This window comes from Mesoplodon densirostris, chromosome 20 (genome assembly GCF_025265405.1).
Source record: "Mesoplodon densirostris isolate mMesDen1 chromosome 20, mMesDen1 primary haplotype, whole genome shotgun sequence".
In the NCBI taxonomy this organism is placed as follows: domain Eukaryota; kingdom Metazoa; phylum Chordata; class Mammalia; order Artiodactyla; family Ziphiidae; genus Mesoplodon; species Mesoplodon densirostris.
Genome location: NC_082680.1, coordinates 32,388,601 through 32,408,031, shown reverse-complemented (window position 1 = coordinate 32,408,031; position 19,431 = coordinate 32,388,601). Strand labels below are relative to the sequence as shown.

The window sequence follows — 19,431 nt, the reverse complement described above, 5'->3', positions numbered from 1 at the left end:
TTTTTCTTTAATTCCAGATTAATCTTTTTAAAGCATAGCTATCTAAACTGATGGCGACACTAAATTAATGAGGTTTTTTGGTTTTTTAAAAATTTCCTTCAGCCTCAGTACTTATTTATATGAGGGAAGATACCATATTTTATTTGGATTATATTTTTTGTCATATCATCCAGTATTTTCACATATGCAGTTTTCATTGTAGGATCAGATCTTAGCTTACCAAGGCGTGCTTACCAGTTTTGGACACAGTTCAGGATGCAGGGAAGCCTCTGTGCTGAGGATACATGGGGTGTATATTTTATAATAGAGAGCCATCAGGAGTCTTCTCAATTCAGACTAAAACACATATAAAAGCCACTGGGTTTTAGTTTAGGTTATGTTCCTTCTGTTACTTTATGAACTGATCTCATCACTTTGTTGCCTAGCTCCTCATAAAAGGGACATTATATGGAAGAAATCCTGTTAAACTACGGCTAAAATAGAAAGACTGTTGAATAAATATAAATGATATGACTATAACAGAGAATATGTGAATGAATAAATTGAAATTTTATTTCACCTTGAAAAATAGACTTTTGAGTTGCAGGATTTAATGTGATATTTAACTAGAGAGGAAGCCAGAATTTCAGGGGTGGAAGGAAGGAGGTAGTGTAGTATGTCCTAACTTGAAAAAAACATATTATAATTTTATACTTAAAAAGATATATAAAATCTGCTTTTATAATACCTACTATATGTCCATCTTACTCAGCACTGTGTACCTAGTATACCTAGCACAGGAGCCTGATAGTATTCAATAAATCATTTTCTGAAATTAATGAGTGAATGACCAAATAAAGGAAGAAAGAATATATAGCATAACAAAATCTTCTTCACTTACTGGTGTGTTCTCAAGGTAGACTTGACTTTTTACTTACTGGAGATTATCACGGAGTAGAGAAGGTGAGATGTTCACGTCTGTCTCGTGGATAACTTAAAAAGACTGCAAAGTATTTAGTCTAATAGGAGGAGCACTGAATTGGGTGAATTGATTCTCACCCCTGCCTTCTTGCCGTTAATTAGTTGGATCCTGTTATTCAACTTAGTTTTATCTTTAGTTTTAGTTTTTCCTTTTTTTCATTTGGTTAATGGGGATAATGATACATTCTTTACCTTTTTACCTGGGTAGTAATGAGAATCAGAAAAGAATAGTGATGAAAGTTTAAAGTCTTATAAAATATAAAGCCCTCTTATTTGTGTAATTATTTTTTACAGGCTGCCTAAGTTGTATCTCTGTGAATTCTGTCTAAAATATATGAAAAGTAGAACTATTCTACAGCAGCACATGAAGAAATGTGGTTGGTTCCATCCTCCTGCTAATGAGATTTATAGAAAGAATAACATTTCTGTCTTTGAGGTAAAGTAGAAGATGTTTAGTAGTTGTCTTCCTACCCATTTCAAGTACAGTGCCACCTGTACTTTAATTGCACAACTTGATTTTTTTTTTTTGGAAATGTTATTTTACTGTTGTTCATTCACTACTGAGTCAGTAGTTCAGCTGTATGAGGGAGAAGCAGAATTAGGCCAATCTAAGTGGTGCCCAGTTCACAAGCTTGATCTCTGAATAAACTATTCTGTATTTCATTGAATCAAAGACATCAGTTGTAATATATCTTATTTTATGTACCACTGAGAAGGTAAAGGTACTGCTAATTATGATCAAACTCCATTCGATTATTAAATGCCAACAGATTTTACTTATGTTTAGATGTGATAAGATTGTGTCTTAGAATCTATGAAATATGACACTTAAATGAAAAGATTTCTACTGCTCTATTTAAAGGAATATTGTGTAGAGGTATGTGTAATAGCTGTATATTGAATAAATCTTAATATATTTCCTGACTGCATCATGGTTGTATGACTCACGCTACATCTGTGATTCTGTGTTGTTAGTAGTGGTTTTTAATTTCTTGATCTCAGTTCTGTGGTTTAATTGCCAAGTATTAATTGAGTACCTGCCATGTGCTCAGTTCTGTTAATTACTATGATGATAGAATTTCAGATTGTCAGGAACTATTCCATCCCTCACTTTCCTCATCTTCCCAAAGCCTTTATTTTAGGTGAGGAATAGAGGAGCTCTTGACCTCGTGGGGAGGGAAAGGGTGTGGTGTACAATAAATACTTAAATTGCTAAAGAAATTGCAGTCTTGAAATGTCAGTGTCTTTGGGTCTGATGTAGGCAATTGTTGGCATTTTCATAAAAGAGCTGGCTCCAGCAATGCCAAGAATTACAGGGGTATTGGGAGCATATAGCCTGGTCCTCCTGATCTTGGCCAACTGGAGTCCAAGAAATACCTCACTTGCCAGGTTGCTGCCTAGGGAACCTGCTTGGTGCTTCTGACAATAGATAATAATCCCTTGAGTAGCTTTATTTGGGGGAAATCTCATCATGGCAGTCAGATTACATTGCTTCTAGCTGCTGGCACAGATTAAACTATAGTTTTACCTTGCTTATATGTATTTTAGAAGAGAGGTTGCATTTAGATCTTTTGTTGAATTAAATACTTTAAAAAATACATCAGATCAGCTTGCCATCTGAAGGATTCCTGTAGTCAATCTTGTTATAAAAGCAAAAAGTGCTATTTTTAAAACTGGCCATCACCTCCTTGTCTAGACTTTTCATGCTTTGTTGAAGTGCAGTGTTTTATATATTTAGTTGTCTTAAAATAGCAGGCACTGTACTCTGCCATTTCAAAGGACAGCTTCCAGGTCCATTTTGTTCTGATAGCTGCCAGCTCCTCTTAGGCTGGACTGTGGGTACCCACAGATGCTTGTTTCTGATGTGTGTTATTCTAGAACTAAAGAGACACCCTGCTGACCATTTTGTCTATTTTTTTCCTCTAGGTTGATGGGAATGTGAGTACCATTTATTGTCAGAACCTGTGTCTCTTGGCAAAATTGTTTCTTGACCACAAAACACTCTATTATGACGTGGAGCCATTTCTTTTTTATGTACTAACCCAGAATGATGTCAAGGGCTGCCACCTTGTTGGCTATTTTTCTAAAGTAAGTATATCAGCTTAAATTTTTTTTGAATTTGTATGGAAATCTGAAACGATCTTTGCTGGTTCTCACTAGGAGACACTACAGGATGCAGCACCTCTGGGTTCCATCTGGCTTTCTGGAAAGGGAAACAGAAGGAACATTGAGAAACTTACCTGGTACCAGCAGGTGCCTAGTAATGTTCAACAGACTGTACTCTGCTGGGAACATGAACTGCTTACCCAGAGGGAGAGCTTCTATGACTTCTACTCCCATGGTGATGATAGATAGAACTCGTGAAATAAACAGAGTCATTACCTCTCTGAGTTCTTTCTCATTTTAAATCTCTTCTTAATTTGCATTTTAGGCATAGACGTAAGAATTTTTAGGAAGCCATTTTTATTAAAGGGTATTTTCTCTCCTTCAGTTTTTCATTCTCTTGGGGAGAAAAAAAAGTTTATTTTGTAGTCAAACAATGTAAAAGATGTACTTTCATTTAAGCAAGCCCATGGTAAAATCTAAGTGTATAAAGATAGTTAAGTGAAAAGTCCTAGTTCTGTTATTAGGCTGTTTCAATAGTTAAATATAATTTTAAATATATTGCTTGATTTATAAAAGTGTATTTATACCCACCCTATGTAGCACCAAAAAGGGAAATAAAAGAAACTTTGGTGATGAATCATCCCACTTCTAGGGTGCCACACTGACACACCATTTGTAGCTTTGCAGATCCGCTGGGACTCGGATTCCTCTGCTCACCTCAGGCATTGACATACTGTTTTTGAGTTGCACTTGGTGTTGGGTGGCATCATTCCATTTTATATTTTTATTCTCCTGGTATGGTTGCTTTGTGGGTAATGGCAGTGACTTAACCGTGTCCTTTCTCCTCCCAGAGGGGTGTTTTTCTCTTGATGTGCATTGTTATTCCCAAAGGACCAGGGCTGTGGTTTTGACTATTGGTCTTTGTTTCTTAAAAATTAGCATCAGTGTTTAGTCTTACCAGCCAAAAACTTGGCTTTTGTTTTCTCCACCAGGAAAAGCACTGCCAACAGAAGTACAACGTTTCCTGTATAATGATTCTTCCCCAGTACCAACGCAAGGGCTATGGCAGGTTTCTCATCGATTTCAGTAAGGATTATAGTAACATAATTGCTCATTGTCTCTTCCTGTGGAGAGAGAGAGAGAGAGAGAGAGAGAGAGAGAGAGAGAGTGAGAGAGTGAGAGAGTGTGTGTGTGTGTGTGTGTGTGTGTTTAAAGATTTGCAGATGATTTATTGGTTGCTTGTATCTTTTGTCATATTGCTGAGTGGAACTTTTCTTTTTCTTTACTTTAATTAATTAATTAATTTATTTATTTTTGGCTGTGTTGGGTCTTCGTTTCTGTGCAAGGGCTTTCTCTAGTTGTGGCAAGTGGGGGCCACTCTTCATCGTGGTGCGCGAGCCTCTCACTATCGCCGCCTTTCTTGTTGCGGAGCACAGGCTCCAGACGCGCAGGCTCAGTAGTTGTGGCTCACGGGCCTAGTTGCTCCACGGCATGTGGGATCTTCCCAGACCAGGGCTCGAACCCGTGTCCCCTGCATTAGCAGGCAGATTCTCAACGACTGTGCCACCAGGGAAGCCCTGCTGAGTGGAACTTTAAAGCCTAAGGCCATGAACATTTTTTTTCTTTTGGTTGCATGTGAATATTTCAAAAATAGCTAATATTGGATATGAGCTTCTGTGTGATCTATAGCAAATAGTTTTAATTTGCAGCTATTAATTTACAACAGAACTTAGTTCTGTTTTATGCAGTTAATTCTCACAACAATATTAAAAACACTGTAGAACTACTTAAATTAGTACAAATAAAGAAGTGCAGCACCTGCCCTCTTTTTATTACCCAGTTATCTGAGAAAATGTGTGTCTGCATCGTTTTTTTAGTTACAGGCTCTACCTAGTGGTTAAAAATATGCTATGCACCTTTAAAAATTTTAGAAGTAAATGATACAGTGAAAAATTTGAGTTAAAATTGAAAGCTGACAGTTCTAAAAAAAGGTTATTGTGGAACTTGCAATTTGTTTTTTTAAAAAATATAAATTTATTTATTTATTTTTGGCTGTGTTTGTTGGGTCTTCGTCGTTGCGCGCAGGCTTTCTCCTAGTTGCAGTGAGCGGGGGCTAGTCTTCGTTGAGGTGCGCGGGCTTCTCATTGCGGTGGCTTCTCTTGTTGCGGAGCATGGGCTCTAGGCGCGTGGGCTTCAGTAGTTGTGGCACATGGGCTCAGTAGTTGTGGCGCATGGGCTTAGTTGCTCTGCGGCACGTGGGATCTTCCCGGACCAGGGCTCAAACCTGTGTCCCCTGCGTTGGCAGGTGGATTCTTAACCACTGCGCCACCAGGGAAGCCCTGCATTTTGTTTTATACATTGATAATCTTGCTTAGAAAGTAAATGTATGTTTGAGGTAAATTTTATATTGATTGTAAAATAGTGGTATTTGAGGGCATATTTTCCCTCAGATAATTGCTAAAAATAATATTTAAAGGAATAATATTTAAATAAATAATAATATTTAAATAATATTTAAAGAAGTAACGGTTAAACTAAGGATTTTGATACAGGAAATTCTTCTAAATATCAGATGATTACATCACTAGTATTAATTCTCATGCAGACCAATGAAGCTTATTCACTGTGCTCCTGACTATATTTTATTGGAAGTATGTGCCATTGGTTATTTTTTACATTTTCTTGGTGTTTTTTTTCCGACTAATAGTAGAGGGTAAAACTCAGATTATTTCCTTTAATATCAGTATATTGTTTTGAAATAGGACTCATGATTGGACATGTACGCCATTAAGTAGCAAAGTTAGGGGAAAATATTTTATTATGCATTAGTCATTTTTTTGAGATATACAAATAATTGTATGATTACAGTATTTATTTTAATGCAGTGTATTTTCCCACATTACCATTCTTAGAGTGATTTCCCTTAGAATTTATGCCTTTCTTTTCCTGTTCTTGTTTTTGTTTTTTTTTTGTTTTTTTTGCGTTACATGGGCCTCTCACTGTTGTGGCCTCCCCCGTTGTGGAGCACAGGCTCTGGACGCACAGGCTCAGCGGCCATGGCTCACGGGCCCAGCCGCTCCACGGCATGTGGGATTTCCCGGACCGGGGCATGAACCTGCGTCCCCTGCATCGGCAGGCGGACTCTCAACCACTGCGCCACCAGGGAAGCCCTCTTTTCCTGTTCTTGAGACTCACGCACTGGACAAGAGGACAAAGTAATACCACCACCATGCACAGTGACACTCGCACACTGACATTCTTGCTCACCAGGAATTAGGGTGATAGGTAATTGTGAGGAGAGCTTTGGTTGAAGTGAGAAATCGTCATCTAAATCACTCACAGAAGAACTGCAATCTTCATAGATAGGGTTATGTAAAAACTAAAGGCATTCTTTTGTATTGTGCAATTCGTGTAAATCTGTTGCCATCTAGCGGTCGAAATAAAACATGCAAGGGTGGTTTCCCCTCCTTGTACATTGAATTAAAAGCATTCGTGCCTATTAATGTGAAGTTCTGATTTTTAACAGTTTGAATATTCTAACAGTGTGATTTATATTAACTGTAGACAAAGTAATACTAACTTAATGTTCGGTGTATACAAATTATGTTATCTTCCTGCAAATTTGTTTTCAAGTGGTTTTGTAATTTTGTTCTTTTGCTTGAAGGAATTTACTTTTGAAATTGTAGCCTATGATACTTGGATTGATTGTGGAAGAGGGGCTTGTTATTTTTGTAAACTGCCCTCTTTTAGGCTCTCTGACATATCTGTGATTTGGGGGTTTCTTTAGGTTATTTGTTATCAAAGCGTGAAGGCCAAGCGGGGTCTCCAGAGAAACCGTTATCCGACCTCGGTCGTCTATCCTACATGGCTTATTGGAAAAGTGTCATATTGGAGTGCCTTTATCACCAAAATGACAAGCAGATCAGCATCAAGAAGTTAAGTAAGTTGACTGGAATCTGCCCTCAAGACATTACTTCCACACTCCACCACCTGCGAATGCTGGACTTCCGGAGTGACCAGTGAGTATCACATCCCTTTGTATAACCTTTGAAAGATAATTAGGTGGAAGGTTTTGGATCGGACAGCCAAATTATCAATTAAAGGACATAAACTAATACAAATGGTGTACTTGGTGATACTGAGACATCATTTTCCTTTCTGTATTTTATACTATTGACCATATTTTTTTTTAACTTCTTTTCTGGTCTTCCTTCTAACTTTTGGACCTAAGCTACTGAATCTTTTATTTTATTTATTGGGAGCTCCTTCACCATACAAGAAGTAACAACTGTGGAAATAGTGTCAAATAAAATACACCCTTGATTAATTTCCATACAAATGGGACAAAAGAAATACAGGTCAAAGGAAGGACAGCTTACCCTTTTCTAGTGTGGTTGAGAAAAGGTCACAAAGAAAGGAGGCATTTGGGCTAGAAAGATGGAGAGTAAAAGAGTACAGGAGAGTAAAAGATAGAGTACAGGAGAGTAGCAGAAGTTTCAGAGGTGGGAAGTGTGAGAATGGGATGTGGCTGAAACAACCTCATCCCTCGCTCTAGTTGAGTGTGAAGTGTTTGTCCAGTTCATATTCTGAGCCATCTCAGTGGTGGTGTCTTCCCAGGCAGGCTTTTTGTGAAGCATTTATCTCCAGGGCTTTCTCAGGGTGTAGCTCCGTATTCATTGTTTGGTACTCCTTGTGCGTCGTTGATTGCTATAAACTTTTCTCTGGTTTCAGATTTGTGATTATCCGCCGGGAAAAACTTATCCAAGATCACATGGCAAAGCTTCAGCTGAATCTGCGGCCCGTGGATGTAGATCCAGAGTGTTTGCGCTGGACTCCTGTCATAGTCTCCAATTCCGTCGTCTCGGAGGAGGAGGAGGAGGAGGAGGAGGAGGAAGAGGAGGAGGAGGAGGAAGAAGAGGAGGAGGAGGAGGAAGAGGAAGGAGAACAGGAAGAGCCTCAGAGCCAGGAAGGAGAATTAGAGCCGAGTGTAAGGGCACGAATGGTCCCTGTTGTTGGTGATACAAGAGCATATTTTGGTTTTCATGAGTGTTTGTGATGTACCTATAATGATATCTTAAACTGTTTAACACCATAAATTCACATTAGAGTTTCTGAGTTTATTTAAGTGATAGAAATTTCAGGAAGACTGGGTTTTGTTTACTTCTTTCTATATTTTTAAGCTTTGTATCATTAGGAAACCTTTAAATTTGTTATAATATGTTACTTATGAGTAAATATTTCTTATCACAGTGCCAATAAGCAGCTAAATTTGAAGCTGTATAGGAATTGAGGAATCTGAATTGAATCTAAATCTGACCATTGTTTAAAATAAAATGAAGATCCATTTTCCTTAAAACATTAAGGAAATAAACCGATGCAAGTTTTCTAATAGAGCACCAAATAGTTTGGTGTCTCTAGCCATTAAAGGGTTAATGAGGGACTGTACTACATCATTTTCAATATTTTTCTTCATGTGATGTGTACTTGTCTCTGTTCTATTCTTTAAAGCAGTGCTTTTCATCCTTTAAAAATCTGTGTCCTCCTTTGATAAACATAAAGTTTCATGCCCCTGTTTAGTGTAATTTTCAAAATAAAATAAAATATTCAGAATAAAATAAGTCAAAATAATTACAGAAATTTTCTTTCATTTTTTGAGCATCCTCTTTCTCTTGCCCATGCCCCAGAGTCCTTCTGTTTATAAATTTCTGTTTCTGAGAAATTTCATAAACTATCTCATTTAACATTTACTAGATTATAAGAATAATAATATTCACTTTGTTTATTGAATATGGTATTGTATAGCAGTTAAGAGCACTGACTCTTGGATCAGACTGTCTGGGTTTATATCCCAGCTTCTTCATTTGCCATTGCATGACCTGGGGCAAGTTACTTACATTTTTTGTGCCTCAGTTACGTCATTTGTAAAATGGGGATATAATAATAATAATACTTCATGTAATTGGTGTGAATTATACCCATATAGCATTTAAAACAGTGCCTAACACATAACAGATATTTATGTTAGCCATTAAGTAATTAATAACTTTCTCTTTAAAGCTCTGTTTTCTTTTTTTTTATCTCAGTATTTAAAAGGTCAGAATAGGAGATATAACCAAATAAGACTGAAAATTAACCACCATGGCTTTATTTTCTAAAATTAGGTGGGGAAGTCTGCATCTCGTGAGAACAAAGAACAAGATTCTTATGCTTCGGTAGAAAGTGAAAAGAAACCAGAAGTTACGGCACCAGCCAGTTCTGCGCGTTTGAACAAACAGCTCCTTCCCCGTGACAGTCTTCCTGCCAATAATCAGCCATCGCGGAGAGGCCGCTGGAGGAGGAAGAACAGAAAAGCCCAGGAGCGCTTTGGTGATGAGGATTCAAAACTGCTTTTGGAAGAGACATCAGCTCCTGCGGAGCAGTATGGAGACTGTGAGGACACATCAGAAACCTGCCAAGAACAGTACCCGGAAAGCCAGGAGCAGCCGGCAGCCTCGCAGGAGCAGCAGAGCCAGGACGGGAAGCCAGATGGTCCCAAAAGAAGACCGAGTGAGGGGCTCGAGCTCTGGCGAGGACCGCTCAAGAGAAGCCCCGAGCCTCTGAAGTGTGGGCCGCCAGAAAGCCACGACAGGCTGCCCCGTCGCTACAGCGAAGGTCGCTACAGCGATGGGGACAGGGCCCTCCTGCGGGGCTGCAGCGAGAGCAGTGAGGAGGAGGGGGAGCCCGAGAGCCCGCGGTCCAGCTCGCCCCCGGTCCTCACCAAGCCCACGCTGAAGCGGAAGGTGGGGCCCGTCTCTGTGCTGTCCTGGAGTTAATCCATAGTGTGTTAGCCTTTCCGCTTCAAGCCTCAGTATGTTGTAGCATATGATGTTCTCAGTGAACATTTGAAACGTGCACATGACTTCTTTGGTTCATGGGAGTTCACTTAGAAGTCATAAACTTATTTAAGGGCTGACAGACTGTTTTCAGCTTGCTGGTTTGATTTCAAAGTATGACTTTTCAGGGATTTAAAAAAAAACGTACAGGGACTTCCCTGGTGGTCCAGTGGTTAAGACACTGCGCTTCCACCGCAGGGGGCACGGGTTTGATGCGTGGTTGGGAAACTAAGATCCCGCATGCCACGTAGTGTGGCCAAACACAAACAAACAAAACGTACAGATTAGAAATGCTTCTGTTAGAAAAGGAGGGGAAACCACTACACAGGTCGATGGAAAGTGGGCGTAACGGTGCCCTGCATTGCATTGCGCTGCTCGGGGTGAAGCCGTTCTTCTCACCCCAGGCAGTACTGTCTCCCTGTCCTCGGTCCTCCCTTCTCGCTCTCCTCTCCAACCCTCCAGGGGTTTGACTTAACTTGGTTTTAAAAGTATTTTCTAAACTATATTTCATCATCTTGCAAAGGTTGAATGATAACCAGATCGTTAGTAAACACTGTGTGATGATGACAGTGAATTCTGTTCATCTGTATACCAGAAATCTCCCAGGCTATGGAGTGAACTCTGAACATCGCTGCACACCAGCCAGACAGAAGTGTGTCAGCTCTCTGGATGAGCCATTCTGTGCTAGTGAGGTGACAGCTTCCATCCAGAGCAATAAAACCATTCTTTTCCCTAGCAGAACCTTAAAAAAAAAGAAGATAGGGCTGTTTATTAAAGAATGAGCTTTCCATTTTAGAACAGTTTTAGATTTACAAATTTATTGCAAAGAAAGTACAAAGAGTTCCTATGTTCCCCAGTTTCCCCTGTTACTAACCTTTTACCTTGGTATGGTACATTTGTCACAAATAGTGAACCAGTACTGATGCATTTTTAGCTAGAGTCCATACTTCATTCAGCTTTCCTCTGTTTTCCCTAATGTCCTCTCCTGCCCCAGCACACCATCTTACGTTTAGTCGTCATGTCTCTTTAGGCCCCCTTATTGGTGACAGTTTCTCAGACTACTTGTTTTTGAAGGCCTTGCCAGGTTTGAGGAGTGCTGGCTAGATTTTGAAGAATGCCCCTTATGATAGTAAAATGGGGTGATGTGTTTTGGGGAAGAAGGCCCCAGAGGTAAAGTGCCGTTCTCATCACATCATGTAAGGGTATCTGCCGTCAGTCCGTACCGATTACCAAATACCAGGGTATCTGCTGTCAGTGTGACTTCTCACTGTTCACGTCCACGTTAACCCCGGTCGCCTGGCTCCAGGTATCAGGTTTGTCAGGTTTCTCTACTGTAAAGTTACTCCTTTTTTCAAACTCTTTTCCATACTGTATTCTTTGAAAGGAAGTTACTGCCTACAGCCCACACTTAAGATACAGGGAGTTAGGCTCTACTGCCTAAGAGCAGAATATCGTGTTAATTATTTGGAATTCTGCTTGGGAGATTTATCCATTTTTCCCCATCTATTTCTTGATTCAAGCATTTATTTATGTCAGTATGGACTCATAGATATTTACTTTATACTTCAAGTTATAATCCAGTTCTACCACCTTACTAATTTGATGCTCAAATTGTTCCAGCCTTGGCTGTGAGGAGTTCTTTCAGGTTTGCTCCTGTGTCTCTTCAACATACGTACCCTCAACATTGTGAAGGTTTTTTGGTTTGTTTTGTTTTGAGCACTTCGTTACATTCTGGTTCTACAAAATGTTCCAGGTTCATCTTGTGTATTTCATGCCCCAGTCCTAGGATCAGCCATTTCTCCTCAGAGCAAGTCCATGTTTAACCTAGTTTGAAAATTGTCTCCTCAACTAGAAAACTAGTAAATTTGAAGTGGAGAAAAAATGATTAACCTGCTGTTCGTTACGTGACCATGAAGAATATATCTTTGCCATCCTAGACTTATATTGCCTTTTTATAAAATAAAATTGTGCTATTTCCCTGTGTAAAAAGAGAATATTACAACAGGCAGTGAGATCATGTACAGGATACTTTTGAAGTTTTTGAAGAGATTCGCTTGACTAGGAGTCAGAAACTGTTTTACAGCCATTTCTGTACTGACTGGATATGACCTTAAAGCAAGTCCTGTAACTTCTCTGGCCTCTCTAGAATGAGGGGATTGAATTAGATCAGTTTTGGTGATACAGTGTTATTTTGTGATATCTTTCATGTGATTCAAGGTGTTAGATCAACCCTAGTACAAAACTGTACCTAATGTACCAGGTCCCAATAACAGAGTTCTTTTACTTCTGAATGCTCACGGCCACCAAGGAGACCTGTACGGATTTCCAGGCTCCACTGTAACTCTTTGTGGATAGCAGCCTTCCTGGTGGTTCTGCTGACCTGCGCAGTGGAGCTGTGAGACGAAGAGTGTTTTATTTCTTTTTTTCTTTTGAGGAAAAGAGAAGTTAAGGGACTAGCCACTGTGTCATTTCTGAAATAGGCAGCTTCCCTAGGGTGCTAAATTTAACTGAACTGTTAGTAAGGGAATGTTAATATCTACTCTCGAGGCATGCCTGTCTATTCTTTTACAAAGTTGTATTCAGTGATACTTTGTATCTGTGACACTTTATGTATGTATAGTATCTTACTATAGTATTTTTTATCTTTTACTATAGTATTTTGAAATAATATTCAAAATGTCTTTTGGCAAACGGCCTATTCATTTTGTATGTGCTAATTCTAGCAGGTTTAAAAACTATTAATCATGTTACTAATGGAAATGATAGCATTCTTTACTGTAAATAAAATGCTCCTTTCTCTTTTAAATAGAAACCAATTCTTCACCGAAGAAGGCGAGTCCGAAAGCGCAAACACCACAATAGCAGTGTGGTCACAGAAACCATTTCTGAGACCACGGAGGTCTTAGACGAGCCTTTTGAAGACTCTGACTCCGAGAGGCCGATGCCAAGATTAGAACCCACGTTTGAGATTGACCAGGAGGAAGAGGAAGAGGATGAGAACGAGCTCTTCTCTCAAGGGTACTTCCGTCACTTGTCCTCACAGGACGTTCTCAGGTGTCGACCCGCTTCTAAGAGGAAGTCTAAAGACGGGGACGAAGACGAAGATTCAGATGATGCCGACGGTATGTTTCGCAGAGCTGTTGCTTACTGTGGTTTTCTTGTTGTGAAAGATACAGCAGTGATAGTGGCAGACCTCCAACAGAGAGGGCTGAAAGGCAGACACGACCCACTGGGCAAGTGCAGAATGACTTGCAGCCTCTGAAGAGTTGTCTCAAGTGCACTCATCCTCATTTTCTCACTTAGTTTTCTGTCCTTTTATAAAAGTGCTTTTTCGTAGTTCCCCCTTCAACTCAAGACCTATTGTTGCCTCTGCAGAAAATATCTTGCTGGTAGGAAATTGTTCTTTTTGCCTCCTCCTTTCTTGGCCATTATCTGAATCTTTAGTCAATGGGTAGATTAGACTTAGCATCAGGAAGATAGTTAATTAATAACCCTTTACTGGAATGTGCAATCTATAGACCTGGCCTGTTTTGCTAATTGTGTATGCCGAGTGCTTAAAATAGGCACTCAGTAAATATTGTTAAATGACTAAGTGCTTAGAAGTGGTTCTCAAAGAAGGTCAGATTCATGTAAATTGGACTTGCTTCAGATCTGTTCCTGAATCATATCTCTAATATGTCTTACTCAACAAGTAGTTAAATTTCTAATAAAAATGGTAACAGTACCTCAAAATAAGTTAAATTTTATGGCATAGCTAAAAATCCACTGATTAGACTTGTTGTCATTTCCTTTTTAAAGATGAAAAAAATGGGCTTATATATGACTTGGGTCCCAAACTAGTTGTTCACGTCTAGCCTAAAGTTTCTGCCCGTGTGTCGTGCAGCAGGGCCTGCCTTGCTGGGGTCAGATTGAGCTGCTTTGCTTTGCTGGGCGAATTTGTAGGAATCTTTTTGTCCACGCTTGGTACATAAACCTATAGCTTTTATGTACTAACCAGTTGGGCTTTTATTCTCCTTTTAAAAATAAATTCACTCAATTTCAAATCTAGTAGACAACTTGCATTTTCTTCAGTCTCATACTTTTGTATAATAAATACTTTTAATATAGTAATAAGATGACTAAGTTTTTTGCTTTATCGTGCATGATTTTCCAGAATTTTATTATGTTATATTTTGAGATGTATAGGAAGCTAAAAATTTATTTTGTAAAACATGTGGCACTTTAGTAAAATTCTGTCTTGGATCATCATAGATTAAAATAGTATCCTATAAGTTCCTTTTGGACAAATTTTTCTCTAATGTAGACATTTCCTTTGTTTATTTTCAGGTGGTTACTGCTAACTACCTTTTCAGTCCCACCAGTACCCCTCCCCCCAATCCTATTAAAAAAATAGGATTTGCTGGCCTTCTCTTTAAAAATTAATGGGAAATGTGGATGTACTTAATACCACACCAAACTGTACACCTAAAAATGTTAAAATGGTAAATTTTATGCTGTGCATATTTATAGTTTTTAGAAATAGAAAAAATCAATGGGGAGAAAATAATGCTAATAATCAAATTTATTTCTAATAAACCGTTGTCATTGGTACATTAACTTTTGCTTCAGGTCAGTATTTGTCCGGGACTACATGCCTTGCGGCTCTTCCTATACAAACACAACATTGGCTGGGAACTGCTGGTGTAGGGTTGCTCAGACATGGCCTGGAGTAATTGGCTTGATTTTACCTGAAGTAATGATTTAGTAGAAACTAAGAAAACCAGAGCAATAATATAAATTGCAAACAGGGGTGGGGGGAAAGAAGGAGAAATGAGCTGATGTGTAATTTACACAATAAAGACAGCTTGTCTAAAGTAGCTGTAGGAACTACTTAGTATTTGCATCCTTATAAAGCGTATTTCCATTTTAAAGATGGTGAAACTGAATATTAAGAGTAACTCTCCAGAGCCATGCAGTTGGTGATGATGAACTTGAACCTAGTGGGTGGACCAGGATCCTTTGAACAACGGCCAGATCCGTTCTGCCAGTTCACTGTGTGACTTTAGAGGATATCATGAAGTGGGTATCTCCTTTAGATTCTTAACTTGAAAGTGAAGATAGTCCGGAGTTCAGGATGATTATTAAAATCATTTCTGTTGTACGTGTGGTCTCAGAAAGAGGCACTAAAAAATACAAGATCCTGTAAAATCTGTCTTTATTTTTTATCCCTCCTGTGCAGACACTCCTATCCTAAAGCCAGTATCTCTTTTGAGAAAATGTGATGTGAAGGATTCTCCACTTGAGCCAGATACGTCCACGCCCATGAAAAAGAAGAAGGGATGGCCCAAGGGCAAGAGCCGCAAACCAGTCCACTGGAAGAAAAGACCTGGTCGCAAGCCGGGACTTAAGCTGAATCGGGAGCTGGCGGCCGTTTCTACTCGAGAATGCGTTGTCGAGCCCGTTGTCCCCCTTCCTGAGCCGGGACGTGAACCCCAAGTTCAAGAGAACCAGGAAGCTGTGGGACCACGAGAAGACCTGCCTTTAAGGGAGGAAAGGAAGGAAGGGGAGGAGCTGCCCCTGGAAGCAGAGGAGGGGGAGGAGGGGGAGGAGGAGGAGGACACCACCAGCAGTGACGTCAGGGCGGCCTCTCCGGCGGACAGTGGCAGCCCCGAGACCGGAGCCAAGGGGCCCGAGGTGGGCGAGGAGGAGGAGGAGGAGCCCCGCGTCCCTGCCGGGCAGCAGCCGTCGGAGGAGGGGCCGCAGGAGCTGGCGCAGCGTGCACGTGAGGAGGAGGAGGAGGAGGAGGAGGAGGACGCCGCTGCGGAGACCCACCAGAGCGAAGACCACGACGCGGATGATGAGGACGACGGCCACCTGGAGTCCACAGAGAAGAAGGGGCCGGAGGAGCAGCCGGCTGGGGGCGACGTCAAGGAGGAGCACGGTGGCCAGGAGTCTTTTTTAGATCCTGACGTGCACAGCAGTCGGGAGCACGCGAAGGACAAGGAGGAGACGGAGCCGGATTCCGAAGAGGAGCAGACTTCCCACGAAGCGTCCGTGGTCTCGGAGCACATGCCGGGCTCTGAGGACGACCACGAGGAGGACTCCCACTCTAAGGAAGAGCTGCTGCAGCTGAAAGAGGAGGCGGAGATCGCGCACAGCGACCTGGATCTGGAAACCGTGCAGGCCGTGCAGTCTTTGACTCAGGAGGAGAGCAGCGAGCATGAGGGCGCCTACCAGGACTGCGAGGAAACCCTGGCGGCCTGTCAGACCCTGCAGAGCTACACCCAGGCCGACGAGGACCCGCAGCTGCCCCTGGTGGAGGACTGCCACGCCTCGGAGCACAACAGCCCGCTGTCTTCTGTCCAGTCCCACCCCAGCCAGTCGGTGCGCTCGGTCGGCAGTCCCAGCGTGCCTGCCCTCGAAGGGGGCTACACCCAGATCAGCCCGGAGCAAGGATCCCTGTCCGCGCCGTCTATGCAGAACATGGAGACCAGCCCCATGATGGACGTGCCTTCCGTATCGGACCACTCCCAGCAGGTGGTGGACAGCGGCTTCAGCGACCTGGGCAGCATCGAGAGCACCACGGAGAACTACGAGAACCCCAGCAGTTACGACTCCACGATGGGTGGCAGCATCTGCGGGAACAGCTCCTCCCAGAGCAGCTGCTCCTACGGCGGCCTGTCGTCCTCCAGCAGCCTCACCCAGAACAGCTGCGTGGTCACCCAGCAGATGGCCGGCGTGGGCGGCAGCTGCAGCCTGATGCCGCAGAGCAGCGTCCCGCCCGCCGCCGCCACCTGCAGCATCAAGTCCCCTCAGAGCTGCGCAGTGGAGCGGCCTCCCAGCACCCAGCAGCCGCCGCCGCCCCAGCCGCCCCCGCAAGCGCCGCCGGCCCCGCCGCCGGCCCCGCCCCCGCCGCCGCCCCCGCCGGCCCCGCAGCCGCCGCCGCCGCCCCCGCAGCCCCAGCCCCCGGCCCCGCCCCCGCAGCAGCAGCAGCCCCCGCTGTCCCAGTGCAGCATGAACAGCAGTTTCACCCCAGCGCCCATGATCATGGAGATCCCAGAATCTGGAAGCACGGGGAACATCAGCATCTACGAGAGGATCCCTGGGGACTTCGGGGCCGGCAGCTACTCCCAGCCGTCAGCCACCTTCAGTCTAGCCAAGTTGCAGCAGCTGACCAACACCATTATGGACCCTCATGCCATGCCTTATAGCCATTCTCCTGCTGTGACTTCCTATGCAACCAGTGTTTCTCTATCCAACACGGGACTGGCTCAGCTGGCTCCGTCTCACCCCTTGGCTGGGACCCCTCAAGCACAAGCCACCATGACGCCGCCCCCGAACTTGGCCTCCACTACCATGAACCTCACGTCCCCTCTGCTGCAGTGCAACATGTCTGCCACCAACATTGGCATTCCCCACACTCAGAGGCTGCAAGGGCAGATGCCAGTCAAGGGGCACATCTCCATCCGCTCCAAGTCCGCGCCCCTGCCCTCCGCGGCAGCTCACCAGCAGCAGCTGTATGGTCGCAGCCCACCTGCGGTCGCCATGCAGGCTGGCCCTCGTGCGTTGGCTGTTCAGCGTGGCATGAACATGGGGGTTAATTTGATGCCAACCCCCGCCTATAATGTCAATTCCATGAATATGAACACCTTGAACGCCATGAACAGCTATCGGATGACGCAGCCCATGATGAACAGCAGTTACCATAGTAACCCTGCCTACATGAACCAGACAGCACAGTATCCTATGCAGATGCAGATGGGGATGATGGGGAGCCAGGCCTATACCCAGCAGCCTATGCAGCCAAACCCTCATGGAAACATGATGTACACGGGCCCCTCCCATCACAGCTACATGAACGCTGCTGGCGTGCCCAAGCAGTCACTCAACGGACCTTACATGAGAAGATGAGCAAGACGAACTTGCAGTTAAAAACTTAAATATATATAAATAAAGGAACCTTTTATACTGACAAACCAGAGAAAAATGGACCTTTTTTCCAGTTAAAATATTGCTGTAGATTTAGAGGAATTTTTCTTTGGTTTATTTTATTTTTTAGAAAACCTGGTCTTTTTTGGGGGGTTCATTTTGTTCTGGGTTTTGGTTTTCTTCACAATCTTGAACATTTTACAATAGAACTCATCTAAAAATGGATTTGGGGATGGGGAAACATGCACAAAAATCTTTTCATAATTAAAAAGAGCCTTACTTTCTTTACACACCACATGGACAGACTTTGTGTAAGAGTGAATTATCTTTATTTTATTTTAAGATGTATGTTTTCCCCTCAGTGTTTGCAGCTCCCAATGTTGTCATTTTTAAATGTTATATATACATCTCGAGGGTTAGCCAGACCCTTTCCTCCACACCCAGCCTTTCATTCCCTACTTCATTCCAGCAGGAGGCACTTAGGGGAGACTCGGACGGGGACGTGGAGAACAACCCAAGCTCCTTAAACTTATTATTATTGTTAATATTATTATTATTATTAATAAAGTGAGGCAGGAAAATGCTTCTCCTCTTAAAATCCCCTCCACTCCCTACACACGCACACACACACGCACACGTGCAGGCACACACACACACACACACACCTCTTGAAACCTTTCCCCAAGAATGTTTCTTTATAGATGAAGTTTCATTGAAATGTTTGTTTTTCTTAAATCAAGTGTAATATAATTTTTTTTTAACTACTCCCACTCAGCACTCAGAGACACAAAAATACTGTAAGTCTCAGTTAACAGCGGAATCTCAGAGGAAAGCTGTTTGCAATCTAATCCAGCCTTGGAGGAATAGATGGTCAATTAACAATCAAAAAGAGGCAGTTAACCTCTTGTTTTTTACCACCTGGTGAATCAGCCATACGCACATATTCCACGCAGCCTCTTGTTTTTAGTATGTACTTTGAGATGCCAAGGGTCTTGATTCTTGAGCCTTTGACTCTGATTAAATTCAAACAGCAGTCCCCAGTGATTAGCCTCTTATATTCTCTCATAAAGGGTTGGTGGATGACTGTGCATGTCAATGATTTGAGAAATACCTGACTAACCTTTGACACTGTTTACTGTGTGTTGGAAGAGATGACGCAGAATGTGTGTCGTGAGGGAGATCGTGGTGTGAGTTTTATAGCTACTTCAGTGATACATACCTCTAGTTTTCCTTTGTCTTTTGAGATCCTGAGTTCCTCCCCTGTGAATCAGAGTGCGCCAGCCCCTCTCCTGTGAGTGGCTGAAGAGAAGAGGGATTAAACCAACCACCAGCATAGTAGGGCAAATCTGGACAGCAGGGTTTTAGCAGGCTCCTGTGTTGCTCCCAGCTTCATTCTCTTTTCTCTTGTACAGCCAGTTCGCCCATTCTCTTCTTGTTACTTGCTCCAGGGATAGGTAAAAAAAAAAAAAATATATATATATATATATATATGTATATGTATATATATATATATACATATATACGTTCCATCATTAGAAGATGGACATTATTATACCACTTGGTATGTGCAGTCAAATATCCAAAA

General features: G+C 42.3%; 1 protein-coding gene across 1 annotated transcript in view; it reads left to right on the top strand.

Annotated features, from left to right (window-relative positions):
• Positions 1 to 17,893, top strand: part of KAT6A (lysine acetyltransferase 6A) — a 109,507-nt gene extending 91,614 nt beyond the window's left edge. Inside the window, exons 10-17 of the mRNA XM_060085725.1 lie at positions 1,255 to 1,396; positions 2,887 to 3,048; positions 4,059 to 4,152; positions 6,854 to 7,085; positions 7,798 to 8,053; positions 9,228 to 9,845; positions 12,748 to 13,060; positions 15,157 to 17,893. Of these exons, the coding sequence (XP_059941708.1) occupies positions 1,255 to 1,396; positions 2,887 to 3,048; positions 4,059 to 4,152; positions 6,854 to 7,085; positions 7,798 to 8,053; positions 9,228 to 9,845; positions 12,748 to 13,060; positions 15,157 to 17,828 (4,489 nt within the window). The 3' untranslated portion in view covers positions 17,829 to 17,893. The remainder of the gene's footprint in view (positions 1 to 1,254; positions 1,397 to 2,886; positions 3,049 to 4,058; positions 4,153 to 6,853; positions 7,086 to 7,797; positions 8,054 to 9,227; positions 9,846 to 12,747; positions 13,061 to 15,156) is intronic.
• The last annotated feature ends 1,538 nt before the right edge of the window (positions 17,894 to 19,431 follow it).